Here is a 25,427-nt window from a genome sequence, read left to right on the forward strand (position 1 = left end):
AAATGTTAGCCATGGGAGACAACCCTGCTAGCAAACCTTGTTCACCTAGCATCTCCAGTTTTCTGCTTTTTTACAATTAAAAAGTCATCTGGGTTTTAAAACGCATCTTTGATGAAACAGAACATCTGGGCTTAATCCTACAAATACGTATGCCTGGCTCTCTATATTATACTTGAGCAACCACCTGGTTAGTTACAGGACAGATCCTTCAGAATAACATCACACAATTCTGTCTCCAGTTTGGTTCTCATTTATGGGTTTTTTTTCACAATTCAGGATCACATATTCTTCGCTGGCCATTGAACCAAAGGACAGCAGTGATCCGGCTGTCTGAAAAACTGTTAAGGTACAACTTTCAGTGACAGAACTTCCTGGGACATCCTTGTTTTGTCCTTACAATTACATTTTAATAAGCCTTTCACAGAAACCAGAATGGCAAAATCTGATTTTTGCAAACTGCACTGGGGTTTTTCCCCCATTAGGGTTGATCTCATTCTAAAATATAGGGCCCATGCATTGAGAGTGAGTTAGAATTACTCATGGGAAACTGAGGCTGTCAGTGACATTTTTTAAAACTGAAGGAAGTTCAAAGTAAGTAAAGTGGAAAGATATTGAAATGCTTTTTGCCATATTCTTTATACGAACCCCCCCCCCCAACACTGGCTGGATGATTCTACAAAGAAGTTAGTGGGAGGCTGGGGTCCACACATTTTGGCTGGCCTTGGTCACCAGTTGACAATTGTGCTTGCCACTGACTCTTCCCTTCTCTCTGAACAGGGACAGCCAGTGTTTGCTGTAGAGGCCAGACCCCTGTCCTGCAGGGGCTCATCCCAGCCATGCTGAGCCTCAGAGAAGCTTGATAAGCTGCAATACAGCTTGCTGCTTTCTGAGCAAAATCCAAGAGAGTCTTTGGCCAGGTCCAGGCTCTGGAGAAGGCAGAGAATATCACCAGATTTAAAGTTGGCAAGTCACCAGGCTTGATTGTGGATTCCTAGCTGGAGGTAAAACTCAGGGCTGGCTCCACCCCCTTGGCATTAATGGGCAACTGTCAGGACACCTGATCCCTAGCAGGACCCACTGTTGGTGCCTGCCCTGGACCACCTTTTTTGTTGTTTCCTGGTCCAGAGCTCCAACCAGCACTACACAGGTGGGTCACCATTTAATTCCCCCATGCCTCCAGTAGAAGCATTGGTTGGGGGCACAATACCAATAGCAGCTAGATCCAGCATATCAGAGTGCTGCTGATGCCCTCTGGTGCCACCAAGTAATCACACACAAAACAAGGAATTCCAGGCCCTCTCAAACCTACAGCTTGCCCTGGTAGAAAAGTTAAGGTGATGTTTCTCCCATGAGTCCTAATTTAGATGCTACCTGTGCTGCAGGTAGTTTTTTCATGGATTAACTTCCAGCCAGTCTCTCCTAAATGCCCAAGTAAGGACAGAACTAGAAAGGTTGGTGGGAGATCAATGATCTGATCTGATTAGTTGCTGAAGACATCTTACCAAGTCATTTTCCTGTGCAAACATAAATCTTTAGATATTGTCACAGGACTGTTTGTGTTGATGGAGGGGCCTAACTGAGCAAACAGGATAGCAGCCTCCTTATACTTTCACAATATCAGAAAGCAGTCCTTAGCATTAAAGGTTTTGAATTTGGCTAAGTATATATAATGCATATTACAATGGATAAATATTTGGCCCTAGCCCTCCAAACATTTGTGTTTTTTTTATTTCATACCAAATTATCACCAAAATTACATTTTGTTGTACAGGCTCAGGCACACCCATGTAACCCAAATCTCTTTGCAAGTTGTTTTAGGGACAGAGAATGCACTTTTAGTGCACTTAGTGTGCTGCATTTGTCCAGAGTTTTTGAGCTTTCTAGCTTTTAAAATGCTTGCCTTGCAGGACTTTTCCCTGCACCACATTACTGCATTACCTAAAATAGTGGCACTTTTATTTATACATTGGTATCACAGAAGTTTCAAACCCTGCTTTCAAAAGAAATCCAATATACATTTCATGCTGGCAGCCAATGCTTTCAAATGGCAGGGAAATAACCCAGGAGGTCAACAAATGCTTTCCCCCCCAAGGCTGTGTGTTTACAAAAACGAAACAACCATAACCAAAGTTATTTCTTGACTGTTTGGAAATATCTCTAGATAATTCAACCAGTCATGCAATCTTCCAAATTTGGGGGCAGGGGGGCTTGACTGATTTATCTGTTTGCCATTGCACACGGCTTTTTGTTCTTTGCCCATTCATGCTTTCACTAAAGCTGCCTAGGTATCAAAATGTAGCAAATCATAAAGTGTCTCATGAATAAGGCACATTAAACAGGCGGGCTAATGGGTTTTGCTGTTTTGGGATGCAATGAAACAGGCTGGCGTAAAATCCAGGACAGTATAGGGCATACCTGCACTACAAACTGGTACCTGTTTTCTACCAGCCACGGCTTCTGTCTAAAGCATTCTGGTAACAAACATGTTAGAGGGTTAGTTTTCAAACTTCTGCTTTTAGAAACCCTTTCCATATACCCATCTGCTGACAAACCTGTACATATCTGCAATAAAAGCCACACTATCCTTGTGTGCTGCAGAGAGACGAGCTACTTGGTTGCCGGGTCACTGAAGCTCGTGTCAGCAGACCCCTCTGAAGAGTTTCACCAGGTGGCTACTTGAGGATGCAACCGAGGATGCCAAGTAGACCTTCACCGCCTACGCCATCTTATAGTACGTATCATTATGTGCACTAAGTTGTGTTCACTCAACTTCTTGTGCCAGGTCTTGTGCCACTCATGCTCTAGACATCATTTGGCCTGTTTCATTGCCATCAGTGACTCAAGGGCCTCAACTGGATGGCCAGCTCTAGCCACTGGGAAATCCCACCCCCACTAGAGCACACAGGCAGGCATCCATTGGATAAAATTAGTTTCTGGGGGCAGACTACCCAAAGAGGTCACCCTCTCCTGCAGGGAGGAATTGCTGTTGCAAAGCTTAATTGAGCAGAAGTGTGGTTCTTTTTAGCAAGTTATCCATAAATTTAAAAGGTGCTCTTGATAAACTGGACAGAAGATTTAAAATATAAGTATATGCTTTTGTGGTATTTTTATGCATTGCGATTCACTGTTATTTTTATTGATTATAGATTAGTAATTATTGTAATTGATAAGTGTAAACTGTTTACCGTATTTTTTGCTCTATAAGACTCACTTTTTCCCTCCTAACAAGTAAGGGGAAATGTGTGTGCGTCTTATGGAGCGAATGCAGGCTGCCCAGCTATCCCAGAAGCCAGAACAGCAAGATGGATCACTGCTTTCACTGCACAGCGATCCCTCTTGCTGTTCTGGCTTCTGAGATTCAGAATATTTTTTTTCTTGTTTTCCTCCTCCAAAAACTAGGTGCGTCTTGTGGTCTGGTGCACCTTATAGAGCGAAAAATACGGTAATTATTATTTGCTGCTGTTTAATTTTACTGTTTACTATTAGATCTTAATGGCTTATCCAATATTGCTTTATTTGATATAAGTTGTTTGTTTTAAGGTTACTGTGACATTTTTTATATCAGATCGGATTGTTATTATTAATGTTTGGTGTTTTATTATATTTTTATATGTTTTTGAAGCCACCCAGAGTGGCTGGGGCAACCCAGACAGCTGGGCAGGGTATAAATTAAAAAATATTATTATTATTATTAAAAATGCAGATTGCAAGCATCATCTTAAGAGACACTTAGCATTTACTTCCGATTCCACAGAATGCTGCTTCTAAAGAAGACTGTGACAAGTTAAACCAGGAGGGGTTGGAGAAGGAATTATAGCAGAAAAGGAGGTGAACTTTTATTTCTTTACCCCCACCCCCCACAGGAGCCCACCTACAGCCTAAGGCGTGGGTGCCCACAGGGATGTGCATAAAAGTGAGCTATGGAATCTATTTTCCTTTGCTAACAAAGATGACTGCTTTAGTTTGTAACGCTGTGTGCACCTATTTGGCCATTGAACCAAGTGGGAATGAACCTTTCAGTAAGTGTGCCTAGGATCTGTGTGCAGGGCAACCTAATTCTCGAATGGACTATCAAATATGTTGGACCTTCTGCAGTTTTTACTCTGTCGGAATAATGCAAGTCAACTGAACTGACAGGAACCTGTTTCTGTGTAAACATGGTTAGGTTTGTATTATGTAAGTGCCTTCAACTAGTGCCTCTTTTCTTTTGGAGGTGATTGAAACCGGACACAACCCAGTAGCCTCTAAGTCAGATTTGTAGAAGAAAACCAACTACGCCAAGAGTGGCATCCCATGCTTGCCTGCTCCTTAGTATATTTAGGGTGGCAGCCTCTGGATAGGCAAGCAGTTGCAGCGTAACCTTTAGTAATGACAGCCCTAGGAGCAATATAGGTGGGACAGAAATAGAATATACTTTCTAGAGTGTTTTATAAGTCGGCTTTAGTTTATTTGCCTTTCATTTTCATTCTGCATGAGCGACAGAACCTTGCTCACCCTAATCCTTTATTTCTCTGGCATTTACACAACAATCACCTTGATATTTCTCTGCTGCTAGAATAATGCCATTTCTAAGAATAACACTGTGCGGAGAACAGGTATGTTCTTATATGGCCAGGATATTGCATTTTCTCCATATTCAGAGGATTGCATTTGTGTCTTGGATGATGCTGTTCACCAGCTACATGCGTGAAATACGGGTTTTGTTGTGGCCTTAGGTGCTTTTGTTAGAAAAGCAGTCAGTCAGTATTCAAAAACAAATACCGTATTTTTTGCTCTATAGGACGCACCTTTTCCCCTCCAAAAATTAAGGGGAAATGTGTGTGCGTCCTATGGAGCAAATGCAGGCTCCTTGGCTTCAGCGATAGCAACGCGAAGCCTCAGAAGCGCAGAGGGAGCGTTCCCTCCACGCTCCGGAGGCTTCGCATTGCTTTCGCTGAAGCCTGGAGAGCAAGAGGGGTCGGTGCACACTGACCCCTCTCACTCTCCAGGCTTCAGGGATAGCTGCCTGAAGCCTTTGGAGTGCAGTGCGAGTTCCCGCTGTGCTCCGCAGGCTTCAGGTTCCTTTTGCTGAAGCCAGGAGAGCAAGACTCTCCTGGCTTCAGCAGAGAGGGAGAGCTGCGCAGCGCCCCTTCAGCCAAGCGGGAGGAGAAATGGAAGGGGCTCCATTTCTCCTGCCACTTCGCTGAAGGGGCGCTGAGCAGAGAGGGGGAGAATTATTTTTTCCCCTCTAAAACAAGGTGCGTCCTATGGTCCGGTGCATCCTATAGAGCGAAAAATACGGTATATATTGTTTTTTCTTAAGTGTGTGTGTGTGTGTGTGTGTGTGTGTGTGTGTGTGTACAGGGTGAGTCCTTTAAAAGAGGCCCGTGGATACAGAGTACTCATGCTCCACAGGGCCTTTTTTTAAAGATTCACCCTGTATATATACAAAAAATAAATCCTGATTTTCTTTGTGAACATGGTTACCATTTAGTATGCTCTGCTCCAAAAAGCGTTGCTCTAATCCCAGGTATGTGGAGAGTGGCTGTAGTTTCTCAGTGAAGAGGAAAACAACTCAGCTTTGCGCTCAGGTAGAGCACTGAGGCTGGCATTTGAGACAGGTGCTAGGGCCAAATGTCAGCCTCAGTGCTCCACCTGAGTGCATGCCGAGTTGTTTTCCTCATCACTGAGAAACTACAGCCACTCTCCACACACCTCGGATTAGAGCAATGCTTTTTGGAGCAGCGTAAAACTTCCAGGAAGGAGGGAGCCCTGGAAGCAGTTCACCCCCTTTGAGAACTTAAGTAACCGGTAACCCCCCCCCCCCAAAAAAAAACCCAATTCAGTAACATTTTGCATCTAAACCTGGATACCCTTTTAGCTATGATGTTTAATAGCCCAAGAATGTCTGCTCCTTTCTGAAAGTGCCTTGCTGGTGCCCAAAGCTTCACCTTGTGGCAGAACATTCCATTTATTAATCATGCATTGTCTGAACAAACAGCTTCGTGATCAATTTCACTGGCTGACCCCTAAGTTCTGGTAATGTTGGGAGGCATCCACTTTTTCCCCCATTCAATGCATAACTTTATAAAGCATCTTGCCCAGCCCAGCTGCCCAAACACTTGACCTATTCAAGTCCTCCTAACAAACAAGGGTGCTGTAAAACGCAGAGATGTGGATTGTTTCGGCAATCGAAACACCTTTTTCTTCAAAGCGCTATCCTTTATGATTATTATTTCCTTAAGACTATTTGGTTACTGCACTTAAGCCTTTGGAAATGCTTGCTCTTGAAATTTCCCCAGAAATGACAGACATTGTGGATGTTCTTTGAATGTTCCGGACACGGTAGGACAAATTCTTTTCTACTGTCCATTGTACAACCAGTTACATAAAATGTGTGCTATCCTCTTTTTTGGGTAGTTTAACATCATGGCACAATGAAAATATCAGATTCTGTCTGACATCAACCTGGAAGTAACTGCAAGGGTGGTTGAGTTTTTGTCAACAGTATGTCTTCGGGTGGTGAATGGCACTATTTAGCGGGAAGAAATCCCAATGAAAATCCTCATTATCATATATTTTGCATGGCTGTTTATTCGTATATATTTTAAAATTTTATATATGGAGGTTTTATGATAGCCTAGAATTGTAATGCCTAATAAAGGTTTGGCGGAGTAAGTAAGCTCTTCACAGTTGTTTTGGTTTCCAGCCACAAAGAAATTTTTTTAAAAGCCTAATTTGTTGCTGTGAATCTTGCTTCCCTCGCATGCACTTTGATAAGGTGCCCCTGAATCCAAATCTCTAGTAATCTAAAACCTGAAATTCTTTGGTGCTTAATGCATGTCTTTTCTGTAATGACTGATGGTGGGAAAAGACAGCAACAATTCTCCCTGTTTAGAATATTTTGATAACTTGAACAAACTCTCACTCAAGTCTTCCCAGCTACCCACTTTGGAAAGAATTGCTACTGATAATCCCACTCTGAGGCCCCTTTGCCTTGCTGAAAGAATCTATGAAATAAAGGCATTAAAAAGCAACAATAATTCAAATGCAAACTTGAACAAGGAAATCCACTTGCTCCCTTCTTTGTAAAAATCTACCTCCCCCGGGGGGCAAATACACAGAACACAATTATCTGAATATCTAAAATCACACAGTCCAGATGGATACAAACTCTCATCACAGCCGTGTCCTTGGATCTTATTTCTTATCATACAAATATTTGGTAAATTGGAGGAAATGTCTGGTTGGCTGATGGTCACGTTTCTGAGGCTGCAACACTCTTTCTCGGAGAACAGGTCCACAGAAATCAGCCTAAGTCTAATTCTTCTAATATCAATCTGCTCTTGCTTTAAGATTAGTGAAGGTATGCTATTTAAACAACTGACGCCAACAAGCAACATTAGCAAGTTATTTTATTTCACTGGTCAATGAGGATTTTTGAAATTAGGTTGTATTTTAAAAAAATTATGTATGCCACTTTGGATTTTTTCTAAATATTAAGTGGTTTATAAATACATGTAAATAAAAAACAAACAAAAGAAAGGCTTTTTTCCAGCAGTTTTTCCTCTCTCATGCCATGTCCTCTCTTAAAAAAAAAAGGCTAGCTTGACACCTATGTTGCAATCTTTGGCGCCAGGCAAATGTGTTATTCTTCACCTAGGCATTCTAACATTGGAATTTTTAACTGTTTTATTATTGTATATGTATCATGATACAATTGCTCCTGAAATCCTAAATAGGGTTAAAACTGGCATATAAATCTTTAAAATAAAGAAATTAATGTTGAATAAGGCTCTTTTGGATTCTGCCATAAAGCTCTTCTATCAGATTTTATGTAGAGTTCATTGGCAGAGTTTTGCGGTGGGTTTTTAGCTAATTCATAATCTGGGATCCCTTGCATATTGCATGGCCACATGAAAGTATTTCACCACTCTCATAATCGGCTATCATACCACAGAAAATGGAAATTCACTGGGTTGGGTGAATCTTTGTGCTGTGTGAACTGTCATTATATTAGGGTTTCTCCACATCTTGGGGCAGGGTCCCTGCTTCGTTGTCATCCAATAATAGAATGCTAATGTGTATTGACTTAGGAGGGGAGATTTTGAAGTATTTCTTGCCCACTACACAATGACATACATCCAAAGTGAATCCCGGTAACCCTTGTATGGTACTGGTGGTGAAGCTGTTTATTCCCAGCCTTCTCTTGATATGGCCAAGAAAGAGTGTCTTCCTACAACTCGCATGGCACCTTGGTTTCTCCCAAGCTGTGTGCTTTGCCTTACTGCATTCTCCCTCTGAATCTGGACCAAAGTGGTGAACCATCCTTTCAGCTCAATTTGTAGTACCTTTTTCTGAACTTAAAATACAAGAAATTAGGATATTCAACAGCCTGTACTCTTCTGAAACATTTTGATCTAGTAATTAAAAGGCAGCATAGTATATATTTAAAACTGGGACACTTTAAAAAATAAATTTGCATGTCCACCACAAATTTTCATGTCCACTTTTGCCTGTAACCTAAAATACACTTGCACAGCAAACTGGCTCAGTCTCAGTGGGTGATATTTTCACATCAATGTGCAACTTAATAGTCCTTTCTATGAAAACAGATACGTGGACAGTATCAGTCACTGTAGGTTTAGCATATGGTAATTCTAGATTTTGTCCTCAAAAGGGCAGGACATAATTTGTAATTGTAACATTTTGCAATAGCTGCATTATCTTCTAAACAGCTGCCACAGAGGCAGTTGTCTGCAGAGGTCTTCATCCAAGTAACTGAGTGCCATACAGAACATATGGAGGTGACCTGAATTTAGCCAGCTCAATATTGACAATGTTCATGAGCAGCAGTTCTTCAAGTCTTCCAGCCCAGCTCTTCAGAATCTTAAGATCAGAAAAGTGGAGCCTGCAGACCTCTGGGTGTTGCTGGACTACAAACCCCCTCATCCCCAAGCATTGGCCATGCTTGGGAGGTGAAATCAAGCAAAACCTGGAGGGTCACAGGTCCCACAACTCTGTGTTTACTGAATGTGCCACAGATTGAACCCAAGGCATCATACATGCAAACTGAATGCGTGCTCTTGATGATAACAGGAAGTTCCCCAGATATGACTTATGAGATAACATAATTTCTAGCATCCATATGGCAATTTTGCAAGAGTGCAGATACTCTCCTTAAAAAATAACAATGACTTTGCATTTGAAAGTAAGGTTTAAATTAAAACACGTCTATAAAATGACAACTTTGCTTACAAGTGACTTGTGCAACATTAATTTGTGCTTCCTGTTTCTCTCTCGCCCATCTCCCATCATGACTAAAAATTCATCAGGCCCCTCCCACGTAAGCAATATAACAAATTAAGTTTGGTCTTGGCCTTGAGACCAAATGCTACCTTCATCTCTGGGTGCGTGTGTGTGTTTTTAAAGTGCATCTTTCCCATGGTCTTGTTTCTAAAGTGGGTGATGTGAAGCTCTCAAGGAATTTAACGCGATCTTGAGGTATGCTTACAGCCTCTGAATACTTCTTAAATCTAAAACCAGATTTGTGTTGCGGTAGCTGTCATGGATTTAGGAAAGAAGAAGAAAAAGCACCACTCTCAATGGTGTTTTCACTTTTAAGCCATGATACAGTACCTCATGGCACATCTTCATCACATAACTGAGGACATAAGATAGGATTTCTATTTACAGATCTCTGATGCCCCTTCCAGAAAAAAATAGAGACTAGATGGAAAAAAATATTTCCTGAAAGTCCTGAATTTTAAAATATTTTCTCTCCAGCAAAAGGGTTGGTCCTTCAAAAAAGCAAATTTTACCTGCCCCGTTAAAACATGAAACCAGTGATGACACCAGAGAAAACCTGGAACATCTCTTTACTCCTCCTTCTTCTGGTGGCATGTGGTCCTGGCGGTAGAGAGGCTCGGATGTAAGCTAGTTCACTCACAAGCCAGCTTGCTGTCAAAACTGGACAGGGCAATAGCAAAGGCTTGAAGTGCACACATTGGGTAGTTGTAGTCCATAGTGAAAATATCTTCTGCCACACGGCCAAACTGCATCACAATATAGTCAGCTGAAAGAGGGTGGGGGTGGGGAGTAAAGAAACACAGTACAAGGACATCAATATAAGGTTCTGTGTATTGAGTGTGTGTGTGTGTGTGTGTGTGTGTGTGTCTCACACTAACTTGCAGTCCAAAATATAAAGCAGGGGAAGATGAAAAATCATTTTCACCACCCAGATTCAATGAATTCAGCCTGGAAGACAGTTTCCTTTAGAGAGTTGAAAGGGGCATGATTGAGATGCTGGCCAGCTGTGAATTGCCTGGCGCTTCCTCTCATACCAAGGATGTCCTCATAAAGGGCAGAGCCAGGAAACAGAAAAAGGATACAGAGATGCAGATGAGATGAATAGAGAAGCGGAAGGCAGCTGCAGCAATCAGGAAGAGACGGGGCAAAGCATCCTTCTCCCCTTGCCCCCACCTCAGCTCCCCAGCCTGCTACCCTGACTGAACTCACTCAATAGTAGCCTTTCCCAACACCCTTTGCTGGGGCACTGTCTGCCTTCACTGTTAATCCTTGCCAGCCAGGCAAATGTTAAGGGGTGTAAGTCTCCTCTCCCCATAAACTGTGGGGCACATCACAGTGTAGCAAAGGCCTTGATCCCCATGGTGTGCATGCTCATTCCTCTGTTTCAGGTTTCATCACTTTCGGTGGCCATATTAAAAAAAGCAGCCTGCAAAACCTATTTAACTAGAGGCAACAGTGACAATAGCAAATGAATGTATACACCACCAAAAGCTATACCCCCCCAACATAAAACCTTCCAACTTTCTCAAAAACTAGTACATGCTCAGACTGAGTTCCATGGTGAAGTCAAATTGCTTGGTGTTGGTTAATTCTGTGAACTAGTTAACAATAGTTCAGCCATCCCCAGTCTGGTAGCCTTGAGATGTTTAGGACTATACCTCCTGTCAACCCCTGCCAGCGTGGCCAATGGTGAAGGATGGTATGAACTGTACCCTAAGACATCTAGAAAGCACCAGGTTAGACCAGGCTGCCCTACTTCCTCATCTTCTGTGTCAAGCCTTTATATCCACAGAACGGTTAGGGGACTGGACACTAAGCAAAGTGTATCAAAAACAGAATCTCTCTCCCTCTCCCTCTGTTTATCAGATTTCAGACAAATAAACAGCATTTCCAGGCAGTTTTGCTATAGCAGCTGTACTTACGATCATTATCGTGAATAATTTGAAAATTTTTCACTGAGGCCTGTGTCACGCGACCATGGAAATTTAAAACGTAAGACTGGGTGTCATCGTTCCAGACTGGAGTTTTGTTGTGCAGCTCAATGACACTTTCTGTGTTTTTATTCTGCCACCTTGCAAGGAGAGTTTCATGCTCCTATGAAAGCCAAGGAAAAAGACATCATTTTAGCAAAAGCCCACTTTTTACTTTTGGTTTATGCAACATCAGAATGTGCCCACCCCCATGCCATCACTCTCTCAAAAAACAGTCTTTACATGCAGCCCCCATATCTGTCTGCCCACACTTCAAGGTCAGGTGCCAAAACTATTCTCCAAGTGTCTCCTTTATTGGTGATGAGATTGAAGACCATGACAGAGAGACAAGTGGCTTTTTTATTTAAAGATTTCATATATTAAATATGAATCAGGGAAACTCCTGAGATACATGATTTAAGCTAACATGACAGCTTCTCTGTATGCAAAGCTGTAGCCACTAGTATCTTGTGCAGACTGTATTTGCTAAAAAAGAAAAGCCACCTATCATTCAGAGGCTCCTTGTTAATGACCCATTCTCACAACTTCAGCAAGCATGACAGCTTTTATGTATGCAGATGTGAGAAGCCACCAGTACCGTGCGCAGAAGAGTGGCAACCCTGACAGCGAGCACAGAGCTCTGTGCACTGAATTTTACCATACCACAGTGAAAGCAGCTTTTTGCAATGCTCACGGGGTTAAAAGTCCATGACAGCACTTAAGTTCCTTGAATTCCTTGCACCGAGTGTTGTTGTCAACTAGCTTCCACTCAACTGTAGACTCACTGAAATTAATGGACCTAGATTAGTCATGCTTCTTAATTTCAGTGAGTCTACTATGAGTAGAAGTTAGTTGAATGTAGTTGTCTCTGGAGATGAGCTAAACATGTCTGCTTCTACACATGGAACTTAGAAGAAGAAATTGGCATAGGCAGCTGCAGCCATGAGAATATTATTGACCAGCACCTTGAGTAAATCTCACCTGCAGTAATCTGTGAAACTCAGATTAGGAACCTAGCACACAGTACTAAGACAGAACTTTGAGCTCAGTATTCTCTCTGTTCAGTGTTCTCTCCTAATCTGGAAATGCCAGTGATTGAATGTGGAACCTTTGGCATGAAAAGCATCTGTTCTATCACTGCTTTATGGCAGCTAGGTTTTTTGTATCTCCAGTATCCCTCCTCCACAGCCTGTGACATTTACTTTTATTTTAGATATTTAAATGTATCATCAACAACAACAACTTGTCTTAGTATACACCCTCCCACACACACTTGAGACTCATTATGAAGAGGCTGGCAAACCCTTCGCTTAAACAAATGCACCCACAGTCATTGCAGGTGAGCTAGTTTTACTGAGAAGAGTGACTTACATTGCGTGGCCTGATGGAAACTCTCTCATGGTCCATATTCATCCCTGGTATGATGACACTCATCTTACGAGGACCTTTAAACCCCAAAACATTTGTTTCCTGTTTTGAAATGAATAGGAGAAGCGTTTTGAATACCACACATCTTTCCTTTGGAAGTCAGTCTTTCCAAACAAATATCACTGATGATAAAACAGTAATTAGCCTACAAAGGTGTTGCTACAAAGCCACCCCACTGTTGGCCAACAGAGTCCCAAAATATTCAATTTTACCTTGTAAGTTCACGGGGAAAGGGAAAATGTAGGCTCTTCATAAAACATACTTTAAAGTTTAAAAATGTGCAGACACTTCAGCACCGGCTACAGCTCTGCACTACCAAACAACAAGTATCATTAACAAGAACGCAACAAGTGGCTTTTGACAGTGTATATTTTCAGGACCCACCTTATTTTTATGATTGCAAGTTGTTCTAAACTGTTTTTAATATTGTGTTTTAATGTTGCGACCCACCCAGGGAGCTTAGGGTGAAGAGCAGGTAATGATAAATAAATAAATACTTTTATATAGTACTTCCGTGTGTTGAAAGTGCTTGGCCTACATATCTTAGTAACCCTTACAAAGGCCCTTGCAGTAAATCACCTTAAGCTACAGTGATCTCAGAGTGGTGAGACAGTGAGCATGAATGGGGTGGGTGAAGAGAGTGTGACGTAGCTCCCATGCCTCTGGCCAGAGTGAAAGACTTCCTGGTGCCTCCTGATTGCTCCTTCGCAGCTCCCAACTACTTTTGTTTCTTGGGCCTGGACATGAAGGAGGACCAAAGGGATGAACTTGCACCCAGTGAGACAGAGGAGGCTGCAGCAGGAGTAGGAAGAGGAATTCTTCCTTTGGCCACTATGTACAGCTTGGGTTTCCTTCTTTTCTACCATCATGTCGCAGGCAAAATCAGTAGATGATCTCAGAGGCTATATGTAGCCACTTGTCCTACTACCAACCAAGCTCATGGCACATGTAAGATTTAAACAGGACTGCATAGTCGGACTAAGTCCATAGGCATCAGCTTCTCCTAATGTGACCACATGCCCCTCCTAATTCACCGTGGAAGGGAGGCAATGGAGAGGTATCTCCTCTTGCATAATTTTGTCACTTCTCATTCATCTGCTGGCAACTGGTGCTCTACTGGCACCAGCACACACAAGCAGGTGAATGCTAACCCATTATCACAGTTGAGTAATGTTAAGTGCACAACTGCAAAAACTGCGTACTCAGTTGCACACACTTATTTCAACGGTAGTAGTACAAAAACGGTTGGAGCACTGCAGCCCAACTTGATAACTGAGGTCCATGTCACAGTTTTATGCAAACTAAATTGCACATAAGTGGTCAAGAGGTCAGCAATGGACCATTTCTCACTAATTGTTATATTTCTAAGGACTTGGCTGGAATCTCTCTTCTGCTGCAGTTCTAACTGTGACCATTAGGTGCAGCTGTAGATTTATTAATCAGCAGCAGTGCCATTTCTGCAGGACTGCCTTGTTTTAAAAGCTATTCAGGATCCTGGGTTTTCTCTAAAGTCACGAGTGTTTGAAAATGCTATTGGAAATGTACACACCTAGGGCTTAAGTGAATATGCATTTTGGGGCCACTTCTGATCCGATTCAGCAATTTGCATAGAATGTGTTTTGGGAACATCTCCTATGCACACAGGCATGGGAATTTTTTTGTCGGAATTGATTATCCACTCATGCAACTTTTTTGCGCATAATCCTGTGAGGCGGACTGCAAAACCATGCACACATTCTTCCACAGATATGTAGCCAAGAATGCTCCCAAATGTGGGCTATAATATACAAAATGACCATGCAGTGTATGATCTTAAAAGACATTTGAATCTGTAAATACAATATATTAAACAAACAAACTTTTCTGATGAGTGGTTCCTGAGTTTCTCAGACTTGAAGCTTGCACAAGGTACAGCAACCTCCCCATTTAAGCACTTTCAATATATGTGCAACTGTGCACAAGCACATCGCACAGAACCTAGAAGTGACCCAAAAATGTCACAAAAGGAGCAGAACAGGGTGTTTGCAGGCTTTTTCAATGGTGTTTCAAATATATATGATTTCACTTAAATGTGCAGTACCTTGGAATGTAACCCCCATGTAAATTGGGGGGTAGGTTGCCTGCATAGGGCTTAATCTGATGCAAGCCTTTGCCTTGAGAGCCGATTTTAAATATCAGGTCTGAACTTATAACTTATGAAACTTATAACTTATGAAAGAACTTTGATCATTTGCAGAGAATCTTTCTTTCACCCAGGTCCTATTCATTTAGAATTAAGGATGACGATTTCCAATGCACTGGAAATGATTTGGAGGCAGGCCAAGCACCTCTCATTTTATAAATTGAACGCTGACTAGGGTTTCTCTTCAGTCCTGTAATATCTGGCAATTGGTTGTGAATCTACTGCCAATCTTTGGCTTTGCTTGTGCAACTCAAAGCAGGCTGGATGACTCAGACCCACAGCGAAACCAGCAGTTTGCTTGACCCAGGCACAGCAAAGGAGCATGTGATCATGAGCTAAGAGCATTTTGCATCTTGTATATCAGATGCTCATTTCAGCAAGTCGCATTTGCTCCAGGGAAGTCTAGGACTTGAGCAGAAAATGGGTCATTTGAGGGTAAAGAAATCCTGAGTACATCTGTGCTGGGGTTGGAATGACTCATGCAAACAACATTCACTATCATTAGCAAATGGATGCAGATATTCTCAGTCTTATGGCCAGAATGAATCAATGGACACAGCCACCAGTACCATTTACTCTGGTTTTACACCACCTCTGATTATACACTGTGATCTGTTTTTGCATAAGAGGCCCAGGTGTCCAATAATGAAACCCACTCTTGCACAATTTATTTACCTAGACTTAATTTAAGAGCATCAAGGCCAGTGCCCATTTCTCACTGAAAAATCTGCTCCTAAAGGTAGTCATAGTTTCCTAGAGGCACTTGGTCACAGCACATGATGCCAATGTTCCTCATTTGAACTGGATGGGGGAGCATCTGACCCCCTCAGTTAAAAGAACTACACAAGACGCCAGAGGAATCATTGGACATCCTCTTATTTTTCAGCAAGTGTGATAGCGGTGAGGAAGATGCGCTGGGAAGACAGTCTGAGTGCAGCACCAACCAGGCAAAAGGCATCACTGCTCTTTCGCTTCCCCCAATGGGTGTCCCTGATTTAGGTATGGGTGTGGGTCACAAATGTGTTGAATGGTTGGTACAGCTTTGCATGCTTGATACCTTACTGAAAAACGTTTGCTTATGAATGGTACTTACGTAGCAAATAGCAGCTAGCTCCTGGCGCAGATTACTTGCCTCCAAGCTCAACGTTGTTTTCATTGGGTTTACTCCATTATCATACACTGTAAACTTAGTCCCCATAAGATTTGATCTATTAGAGAGGAAAAACAATGGATTACCTTCATTGCCTGCTACTGATTGATTATCATCATTTGAGCCTTAAGCACTCAGAATCTCTCTCTCTCTCTCTCTCTCTCCGGTGTATCTGGGACATCATAATCCCAGAGAGTGCAGAGGTTCTGGAGGTTGCATACAATGAGGCATGCCAGATTGAGCTACTGTTACTATAAGACTCTGAAATGAATTTCACAAAATCTCAGAAAAATGTATCAAGGCTAGAGATATGATCCCATGTGAACCAATTATGAAGCCTTCATAAAAGCATACTTCTCTCCTGAATCAAATCATGCAGCATTAATGCTCACCACTATCATTAATACCTGTATCTCCCCTCTCCTTCAAAGAGCTCTGGGTAGCGTACATGGCTTTCCCCTGTTTATCCTCACTATAATCTGGTGAGGTATATTGGGCTGAGAGAGATCTGTCTGCTGCTAGCAAGCTTCATAGCTGAAAAGGGATTTGAACTCAGGTCTTCCTGGATCAAGTCAACCATTTCCTCCACTATGCCCAGGAGTGGCTCACCCAGTGAGAAGAGGTAGGGGGTAAGGAGGCCAGCCAAGCACACTGGTGGGAGTGATGGACTGGGTTGCAGCAAGGGAGGGATGCTCAGCGACACTGTTCCTGGGAGGGTATGACTTTGGCTCTTCCCCATCTCCTGACTCTGCTACAGTGGCACTTCTATCTCTCATTAGCACCCTTCTTGCCAATGCTCTTGGGAGGATAGAATGCCAGTTTCCTTACCACCCTTTAATCACTTCAGCTTGTGTAAATAAAAATAGTAGTTAAAATTAAGTAAGGGGATAATTAAACCAAGTTATTCTACAGGCATTCTGAAGTTACTGCAGTGTGTGAATGGACAGTAAATAAATAAATAACAGGAAATCTTTTGACTCCATTATGCAAAATAAGGAACAGCTTGATTCTTTTGTGAATTGCTGTCAATTGCGACTTTCCATCAAGAGCTAAAGAAGGTAGGTAGGAATGTAAACAGGGACTGATATCAAACGTTTGCTTTCAGTGTTACCACTGGTATCCTGAATCCCAAAATGTTTATCTGATTATCTTAGAATATACCCTAAATCAATGATGGTGAGCCTGTGGCCCTTCAGATGTGACTGGACTCCAACTCCTGTCATCTTTTATCACTGGCTATGCTGGCTGGAGTTGGAGTCTAAGAACATCTGGAAGACCAGAGGTTCCCTGTCCCTGCCTCAAAAATCTAAACCTTTACCTTAGCTTTCCAATGAAACTCTCTCCTCCTCGTGACAGGTCTGTAGGGTCAATGGAGATGAGGTAATTTGAGGTTTTGCTCTTCTTTCGCTTTCTTCCAGCTAACAAAAATACCTAAGGAATTTGAAAGTGGAACAAAACGTCACACTCCAGGCAGAATCTGATAGAACCACCAGAAAAAGAAAACGGACTCTAATTTTCCTGGGGTTTAGTATCATCAGCAAAAATGTAGAAGGCCAAAGGGAAAGTTAGCAGAAAAAAAGGGGGGGTAAAAAAAATCAGCAGAGGAAACTACTTCCTTCCATTATTTATGGTTTAAATAATTAAACCTAGTACACTTTGTTAAATGTTTAATTTGAGCTTGAACAGTTTCCTTCAAGTAAAAGGAAAACAGATGCCAGTTTAGGTCAGAAGGGTAGAGAGTCCAACTACTAATCACTTGACGACTCCAAGCATAATGACTTCTAAGGACAAAGTAGAAAGTAAAAGACAACTACCTGAAGCTGCGTGGGAGTAAATATTACATTACCCTTTTCCCAATTTTCCCAATACAGTGGTACCTTGGGTTACGGACTTAATTAATTTCGGAGGTCTGTTCTTAACCTGAGTCGCGCTTTCGCTAATAGGGCCTCCCACTGCCGGCGCCACACAATTTCCATTCTCATCCTGGGGAAAAGTTTGCAACCCGAGGTAACTACTTCCGAGTTAGCAGAGTGTTTGTAACATGAAGCGAGTGTAACCCGAAGCGTTTGTAACCCAAGGTACCATGTGTTGCTAACACATTCAGAAAGAAAAGAGAATGCAAGCTACTCTGACATGTTTCTGAAAATCATTTCAGCATACTCCCAGCTCCATGGAAAGCATGTGGCATTGGCTTTCCATGTGGACTGGCAGGATGGCATGTTAAATATCCCAAACCAGGGTTGCACTTCCCTGAGGTCTAATGAGCTGACCTACAGCTGCATCTTATGGACCCTTCTCTGGGACCAAGTCCTATTGATTTCAGTGTGATTTACTTCTGAATAAATATGTATAGGATTACACTTCATGTACTTCTGTACAATTTGACCATCTACGATAGGAAGCTGATTCCAGATGTCAAGTCAGCTGCATGGACTCTTGGAACTGCTATTCAGTGGCCACCACCTGGCAATTAGAAATGTGTGAAACTGCCCTAAAATGTTTACCATCCATATCTGATGCAAGAAGATACATGTTTTAAGAGGCCGCTCCCCATTCCACTCCTTGGTACTTTTGATTATTTGCATATGGCTCAAGATTGGATTGCCTCACTAGGAATGTCCTAATGAGACACAGCATCTAAACGTCTCTGTTTGTATACAGTTAATAAAGCAATAAATTTCCATGTTTAAGAGTGTGTCTTATGACACTTAGCACTGGGGAAATACTTGAATGAAATGGGACAAACAAAACCTGTACAAGCTCAAAAATTAAATGTTAACATTCAAGTGGTTATTCAATAATCACATATACTATTCCTAATTATAAATAATGCAGAGAACATAGAGGAGTTTGGTCTCTTAACAGGGCAATCCTATATAGGTCTACTCAGAAGTAAATCCCACTGAATTAAATAGGACTTACTCCCAGGAAAGCATGTACAAGATTAAAGCATACTGTTATGTTATTTTTTTCTCTCTGCTTGCAGGTTATAATGTGCTTTCAACTTTAAGCATTCATATGTTGGGGGTGGATGGTCCAAATTCTGGGGATATGGATTTTCCCACTTGTACAAGCTTGTTTCTGCATGTTTTCTTTTGCTGTTTTATATGCAACCAGCAAGATCTGCTTTATGACCTTTTTCCCATCTTCCCTTTCCAGGTGGAGGTAGTAAGTAGGGTACATTCCACGGTCCATTCCCTTCTTGTCCCTTGTGATTCGGCATTTGACAGTAACCCCCTGAGGAGCAGGTCTCACAGCAAACACCTCCAGGTCGTCTACGTCTATGACGGGGTTGTTTGTCGAAGGGCTAGGCCCAGAGGCCGACTCCTAGGAGAGGAAGAAAAGTGACCATGTGCTTAAAAGACAGACACAAATTTATTGACAGCTGCACGAATTATTACAGCTAGGAAATGGAAGGGCCAAGCAGAATGTAAAATGGAAGAATGGTATAAAGAGGTATGGGATATAGCTATTAATGATAAATTAACATGTGCTATTAAGGTAAGATGGGGAATATACAGGAGAAATGATTTTGAGGAGATATGGAAGGTGTTTGTAGAATTTGTACTGTTAAAATGGAAAGGGATCAAACTATTGCAAGAGGTGTTGAAATTTTGGGAGGTTGGATAGTTACAATGGAATGGTCTCAGTGGTGGGGAGCACATTTTTATTTTATTTTTTATTTATGATTATTACTTTGTCATTAAAAAAAAAAGACAGCAGGATCCAATCATTCTAAAGGCAAGCAAGAGCAGAAGTGTGGCCCTGCAGGGTCTGCGTTGGAAAAGGGGATGCACCTGAACTGGGCAAAAGCCAGAATGTGGGGCAATATGTCCTCACTGAACCACGGAACTATAGAATTGTAGAGTTGGAAGGGACCACAAACATCACGTGTATCAAAGACCATGTGCTGAATTGACAACATTGGAAAAACGGGGTTTTCCAAATGGTCGATGAAACCCAGGCGCCAGTGTACACTGCAATCCTGACCCTATCAAGCTCTGATGAAATGTTAATATTCAATGTACTCAGCAGGACTTCTTCCTGACTATATGTAGTTAGGATTGCACTGCCACTCAGAAGTTTGATGAGGGCAGCCAGCCAGGCAGAATAGCTCTGACGCAGTTTCTCATTGGCCCTGTGCCTTCAGCCATAATTAGGAAAGTCACTCTACACTGCTACTAAGGGAGGGGAGAAAGTGGGAAACGTGCGGCATTAGTCAGCAATAGCCAACCGTTTGATCTGTTTGCCACACAACAGCTTGTGATCAGGAGCAATCCATATGGGACAGGTGACTTTACAGCATATCCTCCAAGTCTCACAAGTAATGTTTACTCACCACAATGTTGCATAATATTTGTTATGTTGTTTGTGCTCATCACCCTTGTCATACGACAAACGCTAAGTTTGCTTCCAATAGAGCCAACAGCCCAGTGGAAGTATGGGATCTTTTCGCTATAAAGGATTTTAAGAGGAATCTGTTTGGATGGCTTTAGTCTGAAGAATACTACTGTTTCTAGCAAATGCACTAGATGACTCTTGACAAATGTTTGAACCATGACCTGGCCTCACCACATCAGAGTTCTCACCTTATTTGATTTCTTGCTTGTTGCAGAGCCTGGTCGTGTATTACTATTCAACTGTGATGAACTTGAGCTGTCTTCATCCTCCTCATCCTCCTCTTCATCAAAATTCATGCTACTTGAAATGCCTATGGGACATCCATCACATTTACAGATTTAAAAAAGGCTTTTATAATATTCTGTTTGAATGTACGTCTCAATTGCTATGATAATTCTCTGATTTTCGGAGATGGCATACTTCTAGTGACTGGATTCTGGGTATTTACAACAGAAGATGGAAACTGTCTTTTTATTGTTATTATTTATCATTTTTATTTGTCGTATAGCAATCTGAAACACGTGTAATGCAACAAATAAACATTAGTACAGAATAACAAGAGAAGCTGTTCATTTGTTTTCCATTAAAGTCTTTTACAGCAGGAAACTATCTTCTTTCCCTTTTACGGCATCTTTCTGCACATTAACAAATAGACAGAAGGCTGATTTAAGCAGAATATTTATCCAAACCATGGGTCAGGGCAGGACAATTCTTATGCCCATACTCCATAGCATCACCACCCTATATTTCATATGTAAATGGAGATGCAAGTACATGACAAAAAAATGATAAGGGTCACACCCATGGAAGGTGTTAGAGCAGTCTTCCCCAACCTGGTGCCCTCCAGATGTTTTGGAATACATCTCCCAGCACGGCTGTGTTGGGTGGAGCTGATGGGCGCCTTATTTATTTATTAACATTTACTTACTGCTTGATTGTAGAAAACCTCAAAGTGGCACCACCAATGCCAGTTCAGCAGGTCAAAGTGGTCAAGAAGGCAGATATGAGGAAATATGTAGTCCAAAACACTGGGGGGGGGCACCAGGTTGGGGGAAATTATCTTAAAGACTTGTGTTTTACCCTCTCAGAACAGAAGATGTGCCAAGTATACAAAGACTTTACACTGCAGAACGATTGCAATGTGGCTTCTGCCTATTAATTCATTGCTACTTAAGGACTACTGAAGGCTGCTAATTTTCATATTGTTACAGTGACATAACTGGTACTGACAGCGTCCCAGAAACAGAATGCTTGCTATAATGTAAGAAACAGTTGTACTGTCCTTTTGACTCTGTTCACCGACAAGGAAAATTGAAATCTAAATGGCAGAATATTTCCCAGTAACTAAACTGCTGTTGTCATATTCAGATTAGAGTATCAAACAAAACAGTTGACATTCTTTGCAGGCCTTGTATTTCCTGTACATTTTTAAATTTTCAGGAAGTGCAAGTTTGGAGGGGGGGACATTTTTTGGATGCCCCACAGGGAACAAAGAAGCATTTCTTTTGTGAGCAAAATATTAGCTGATGCTGCCACCAAAGAATTTGAACAGAATAAGTTCAAAACGGAGCAAAGAAATTGGAAGAAATAGTTGCAAGTAATCCCCTTCTGTTGTTTATAGCTTTTCAATAATATTAAACTGACGGGGGTGTGGCGGAATACAGTGAAAGAGTTGCACATGTTCTCAGTATCCACAAGGGGAGTATAGTTGGCTTTCAAAGGCCTTACTTGGATACCAGACTGGCAAGCCATGCTCCTTAATAGAAATATCCCAAGTCCCCTAGTCATTAAAACTCGCTGCTTGATCCTTCTAGGACATAATATAATCCTCCACCACGGGAGAGGGGAGATAGTCACACAGCTAAGCCTCAGTCCTACGTACAAAATGGCGCTATCCACTGATGTTGAGAAGTGAGGCAGCTAAGCTCTCGTATTTTCATGTAACACTTTCCTACAAACTTGTCACAGTAGGTCCTTAAGTGTGTCAATTTTAACAGGCTTACAGGCTTGCTCCAAGAAAACGCATAGCAAGAAGGTATAAGTGAAAACATCAGCTCATTAAAAAATAAAATAAAAAATACAGCGCATCTGAGTTATAATAAACCCAGATTTGACTTGGGGGGGGGAGCAAATTATGATACACTGTGAAAATAGGATGGGAAATAGGATGCTATCTTATTGAAAAACAAGCTGAAGACCCGCCTATTTGAAAAGTAGGTAAACCCTCACCTTCCCACAACCAACCTCCTTTTTTTTAGTACTCTGCTCCCCACACTCCTATTCCTCAGAAAGGAAGGGCAGAGCCTAGGCTTCTTTTCCAACCCTGGCCTTGAATTCTGCTTCTTCAAACTAATCTTAGCCGCAAGGTCCTCTAAAACAGGAAGGAAATCTTCTCCCCTTCCTAAACCTGTTGTCTAAAGGTGGGTCAAAACACTGGAAATGTAATACCCATTTCTAAAGCAAAGCTGTTTCGCACTGGAATGGGTTACCTTGGAATCTTGACTCAATGAGAACCAAGTTAGTCCTTATCTCAGTAGTATTAACTAGCCATACTCTGGCATCTATTTTGGGGAGCATATTATGAATTGGTTTTTAGTTAAAAAAAACAAAAAAAAACAGTATTCTGGAGTTGGAAAGGACCCTGAGGGTCATTTGGTCCAACCACGTGTAATGCAGGAATCTCAACCAAAGCATCCATGACAGATGGCCATCCAGTCTTGAATGATGGAGACACCACCACCTTCCAAGGGAGTCCATTCCATTGTCAAACAGCTCTTGCCATCAGAAAGTATCTCCTGATGTTTATTTGAAATCTCTTTAATTGTAACCTGAATCCATTGGATTAGGTGACCTGTAATCAAACCAAGTAGAACCAACAGCCAACAGCATCAGCAAGTTTCATGGTTCCTTACCTTTCTTCTGCATTGTCAGTCTAAGGTCCTGTGTCCCTTGTTGTTGACTGGTAGCTATTGTCTCACCATCATCCTCATCTTGGCAAGCCTCTCCAACAGTAAGTATTTGAACTTGGCTCCCTACTTCCTGTACATCATCTTGAAAAGCGGCCGGACCATCAATTCCTATCAAGCAGAAAAAGTCAAACAACAGTGTCACTATCCAGAGACAACATGTGTTTTTCAACCTTTGACCACGGCATACCTAAGAAGTCAAACCTGGCAGCCATCTTTAGGTATATTTAAATAAGAAACGTAGTTTTCGTACAAAAGAGTGCTTGCTTCCTGTTGCTTCCAGGGGTATGGCTCTAGATCAGTTAGCATGAAAACTGTTATCTAGAAGAGTACTGAAAGAGCAATGTTATAGGAAGTCCTTTCACAGAGCACTTGCCTTTAGAATGGCACCTCAAGTGGCCTAAAACTACCATTGTAACCAATAGAGATTGGTCACATCCTGCGTGAGCTGCAGGAGACCCTGGATAAGAGGCAGGCAGTGGTAGGAAATGGCTGCCCATGCTTTTTTTTCTTGGCATGAGGAAGAGGCATGTGGAATTATCACTGCTTCCTGCCTGACATTTGGAAGTTCCAGGTTCATGGTAGGCAAAGACAGAAGCTGCTTTGGATGTAGGCTGGGGAGGAATGGATTGAGTGTGTCACCTGCCTGCACAGCCACTGGATATGGAAGGCTAGCCCCACCCACATAGCTGCTTAAAAGACCACAATATGGAACGACATGAAACAAGGATCGGATGCGTTCTGACAATCCTCCAAACCAAACTCAGAACCAAAATGTAAAGGTACCTTTGAGAAAAAAGCTTGCTATAGTGACAGAAAATCAAAACAAAATAGAATTATATGCATTTCAGCTTCTGATTTTATGCTTGCATGTACAAAATGTTGTGCTTGTGTTTACTTATTTGTCAGCCCTATAAAAATCATTTTTGAACTGATATAAGCTGTAATATTTCAATTTCTTTGCATAATGGTTAACATGCTTCCTGTTCTGTGCGGTTCAAAAATTTGTTGGGAGTTTGTTAAGAACTAACTTAGTTGGTCTTTAAGGTGCTACTGGAAGGGAAAAAAATTTTTGTTTTAACTATGGCAGACCAACACGGCTACCTTTCTGTAACTGTTAAGAGGGAGATAGTAAAAGCACAACTTCAGGCAATACCAATGAGACGGAAACATGGAAGGTACCTAAAGAAGCCAGGGTGGCTATCTAAAGAACTTTTAACTGAGTTAAGATTAAAAAAGGATGTGTACAAAAAATGGAAAAGGGGGGAAACCACCAAAGAGGAATTCAAACAAATAGCCAGCACGTGTAGACACAAAGTCAGTAAAGCTAAATCACAGAATGAACTCAGGCTTGCTAGAGAGGTTAAAAGCAACAAAAAAGGCTTTTATGGGTATGTTCGTAGCAAAAGGAAGAACAAAGAAACAGTGGGGTCACTCAGAGGAGAAGATGGTGAAATGCAAACAGGGGACACAGAAAGGGCTGAACTCCTCAATGCCTTCTTTGCCTCAGTCTTCTCCGATAAAGAAAACAATGCCCGACCTGAAGAATTTGGAGCAAATGATTCAGCAGAGGAAACACAGCCCAGAATAACTAAGGAGATAGTACAAGAATACTTGGCTAGTTTAGATGTATTCAAGTCTCCAGGGCCAGATGAAATGCATCCAAGAGTATTAAAAGAACTGGCAGATGTGATCTCAGAACCACTGGCAGTCATCTTTGAGAATTCCTGGAGAACAGGCGAAGTCCCGGCAGACTGGAGGAGGGCAAATGTTGTCCCTATTTTCAAAAAGGGGAAAAGAGAGGACCCAAATAATTACCGCCCAGTCAGTCTGACATCAATACCAGGGAAGATTCTGGAACAGATCATTAAGCAAACAGTCTGTGAGCACCTAGAAAGGAATGCTGTGATCACCAATAGTCAGCATGGATTTCTGAAAAAGAAGTCATGTCAGACTAACCTGATCTCGTTTTTTGACAGAATTACAAGCCTGGTAGATGAAGGGAACGCAGTGGATGTAGCCTACCTTGATTTCAGCAAGGC

At 41.9% G+C, this 25,427-nt stretch overlaps 1 protein-coding gene across 3 annotated transcripts in view; it reads right to left on the minus strand.

Moving 5' to 3' along the window:
- Positions 1 to 9,839: 9,839 nt before the first annotated feature.
- The window catches only part of TUB (TUB bipartite transcription factor), a 119,000-nt gene continuing 103,412 nt past the window's right edge, over positions 9,840 to 25,427 (minus strand). For all 3 annotated transcript variants that reach the window (XM_053392159.1, XM_053392139.1, XM_053392150.1), the window contains 8 exons: positions 23,332 to 23,496; positions 20,608 to 20,729; positions 19,154 to 19,345; positions 17,337 to 17,449; positions 15,962 to 16,076; positions 12,630 to 12,728; positions 11,211 to 11,382; positions 9,840 to 10,054 (listed from right to left, as the gene is read on the minus strand). In XM_053392159.1, coding sequence (XP_053248134.1) covers positions 9,921 to 10,054; positions 11,211 to 11,382; positions 12,630 to 12,728; positions 15,962 to 16,076; positions 17,337 to 17,449; positions 19,154 to 19,345; positions 20,608 to 20,729; positions 23,332 to 23,496 — 1,112 coding nt within the window. In that variant the 3' untranslated portion in view covers positions 9,840 to 9,920. The remainder of the gene's footprint in view (positions 10,055 to 11,210; positions 11,383 to 12,629; positions 12,729 to 15,961; positions 16,077 to 17,336; positions 17,450 to 19,153; positions 19,346 to 20,607; positions 20,730 to 23,331; positions 23,497 to 25,427) is intronic.

This window comes from Podarcis raffonei, chromosome 1 (genome assembly GCF_027172205.1).
Source record: "Podarcis raffonei isolate rPodRaf1 chromosome 1, rPodRaf1.pri, whole genome shotgun sequence".
NCBI classification, from domain to species: Eukaryota; Metazoa; Chordata; class Lepidosauria; order Squamata; family Lacertidae; genus Podarcis; species Podarcis raffonei.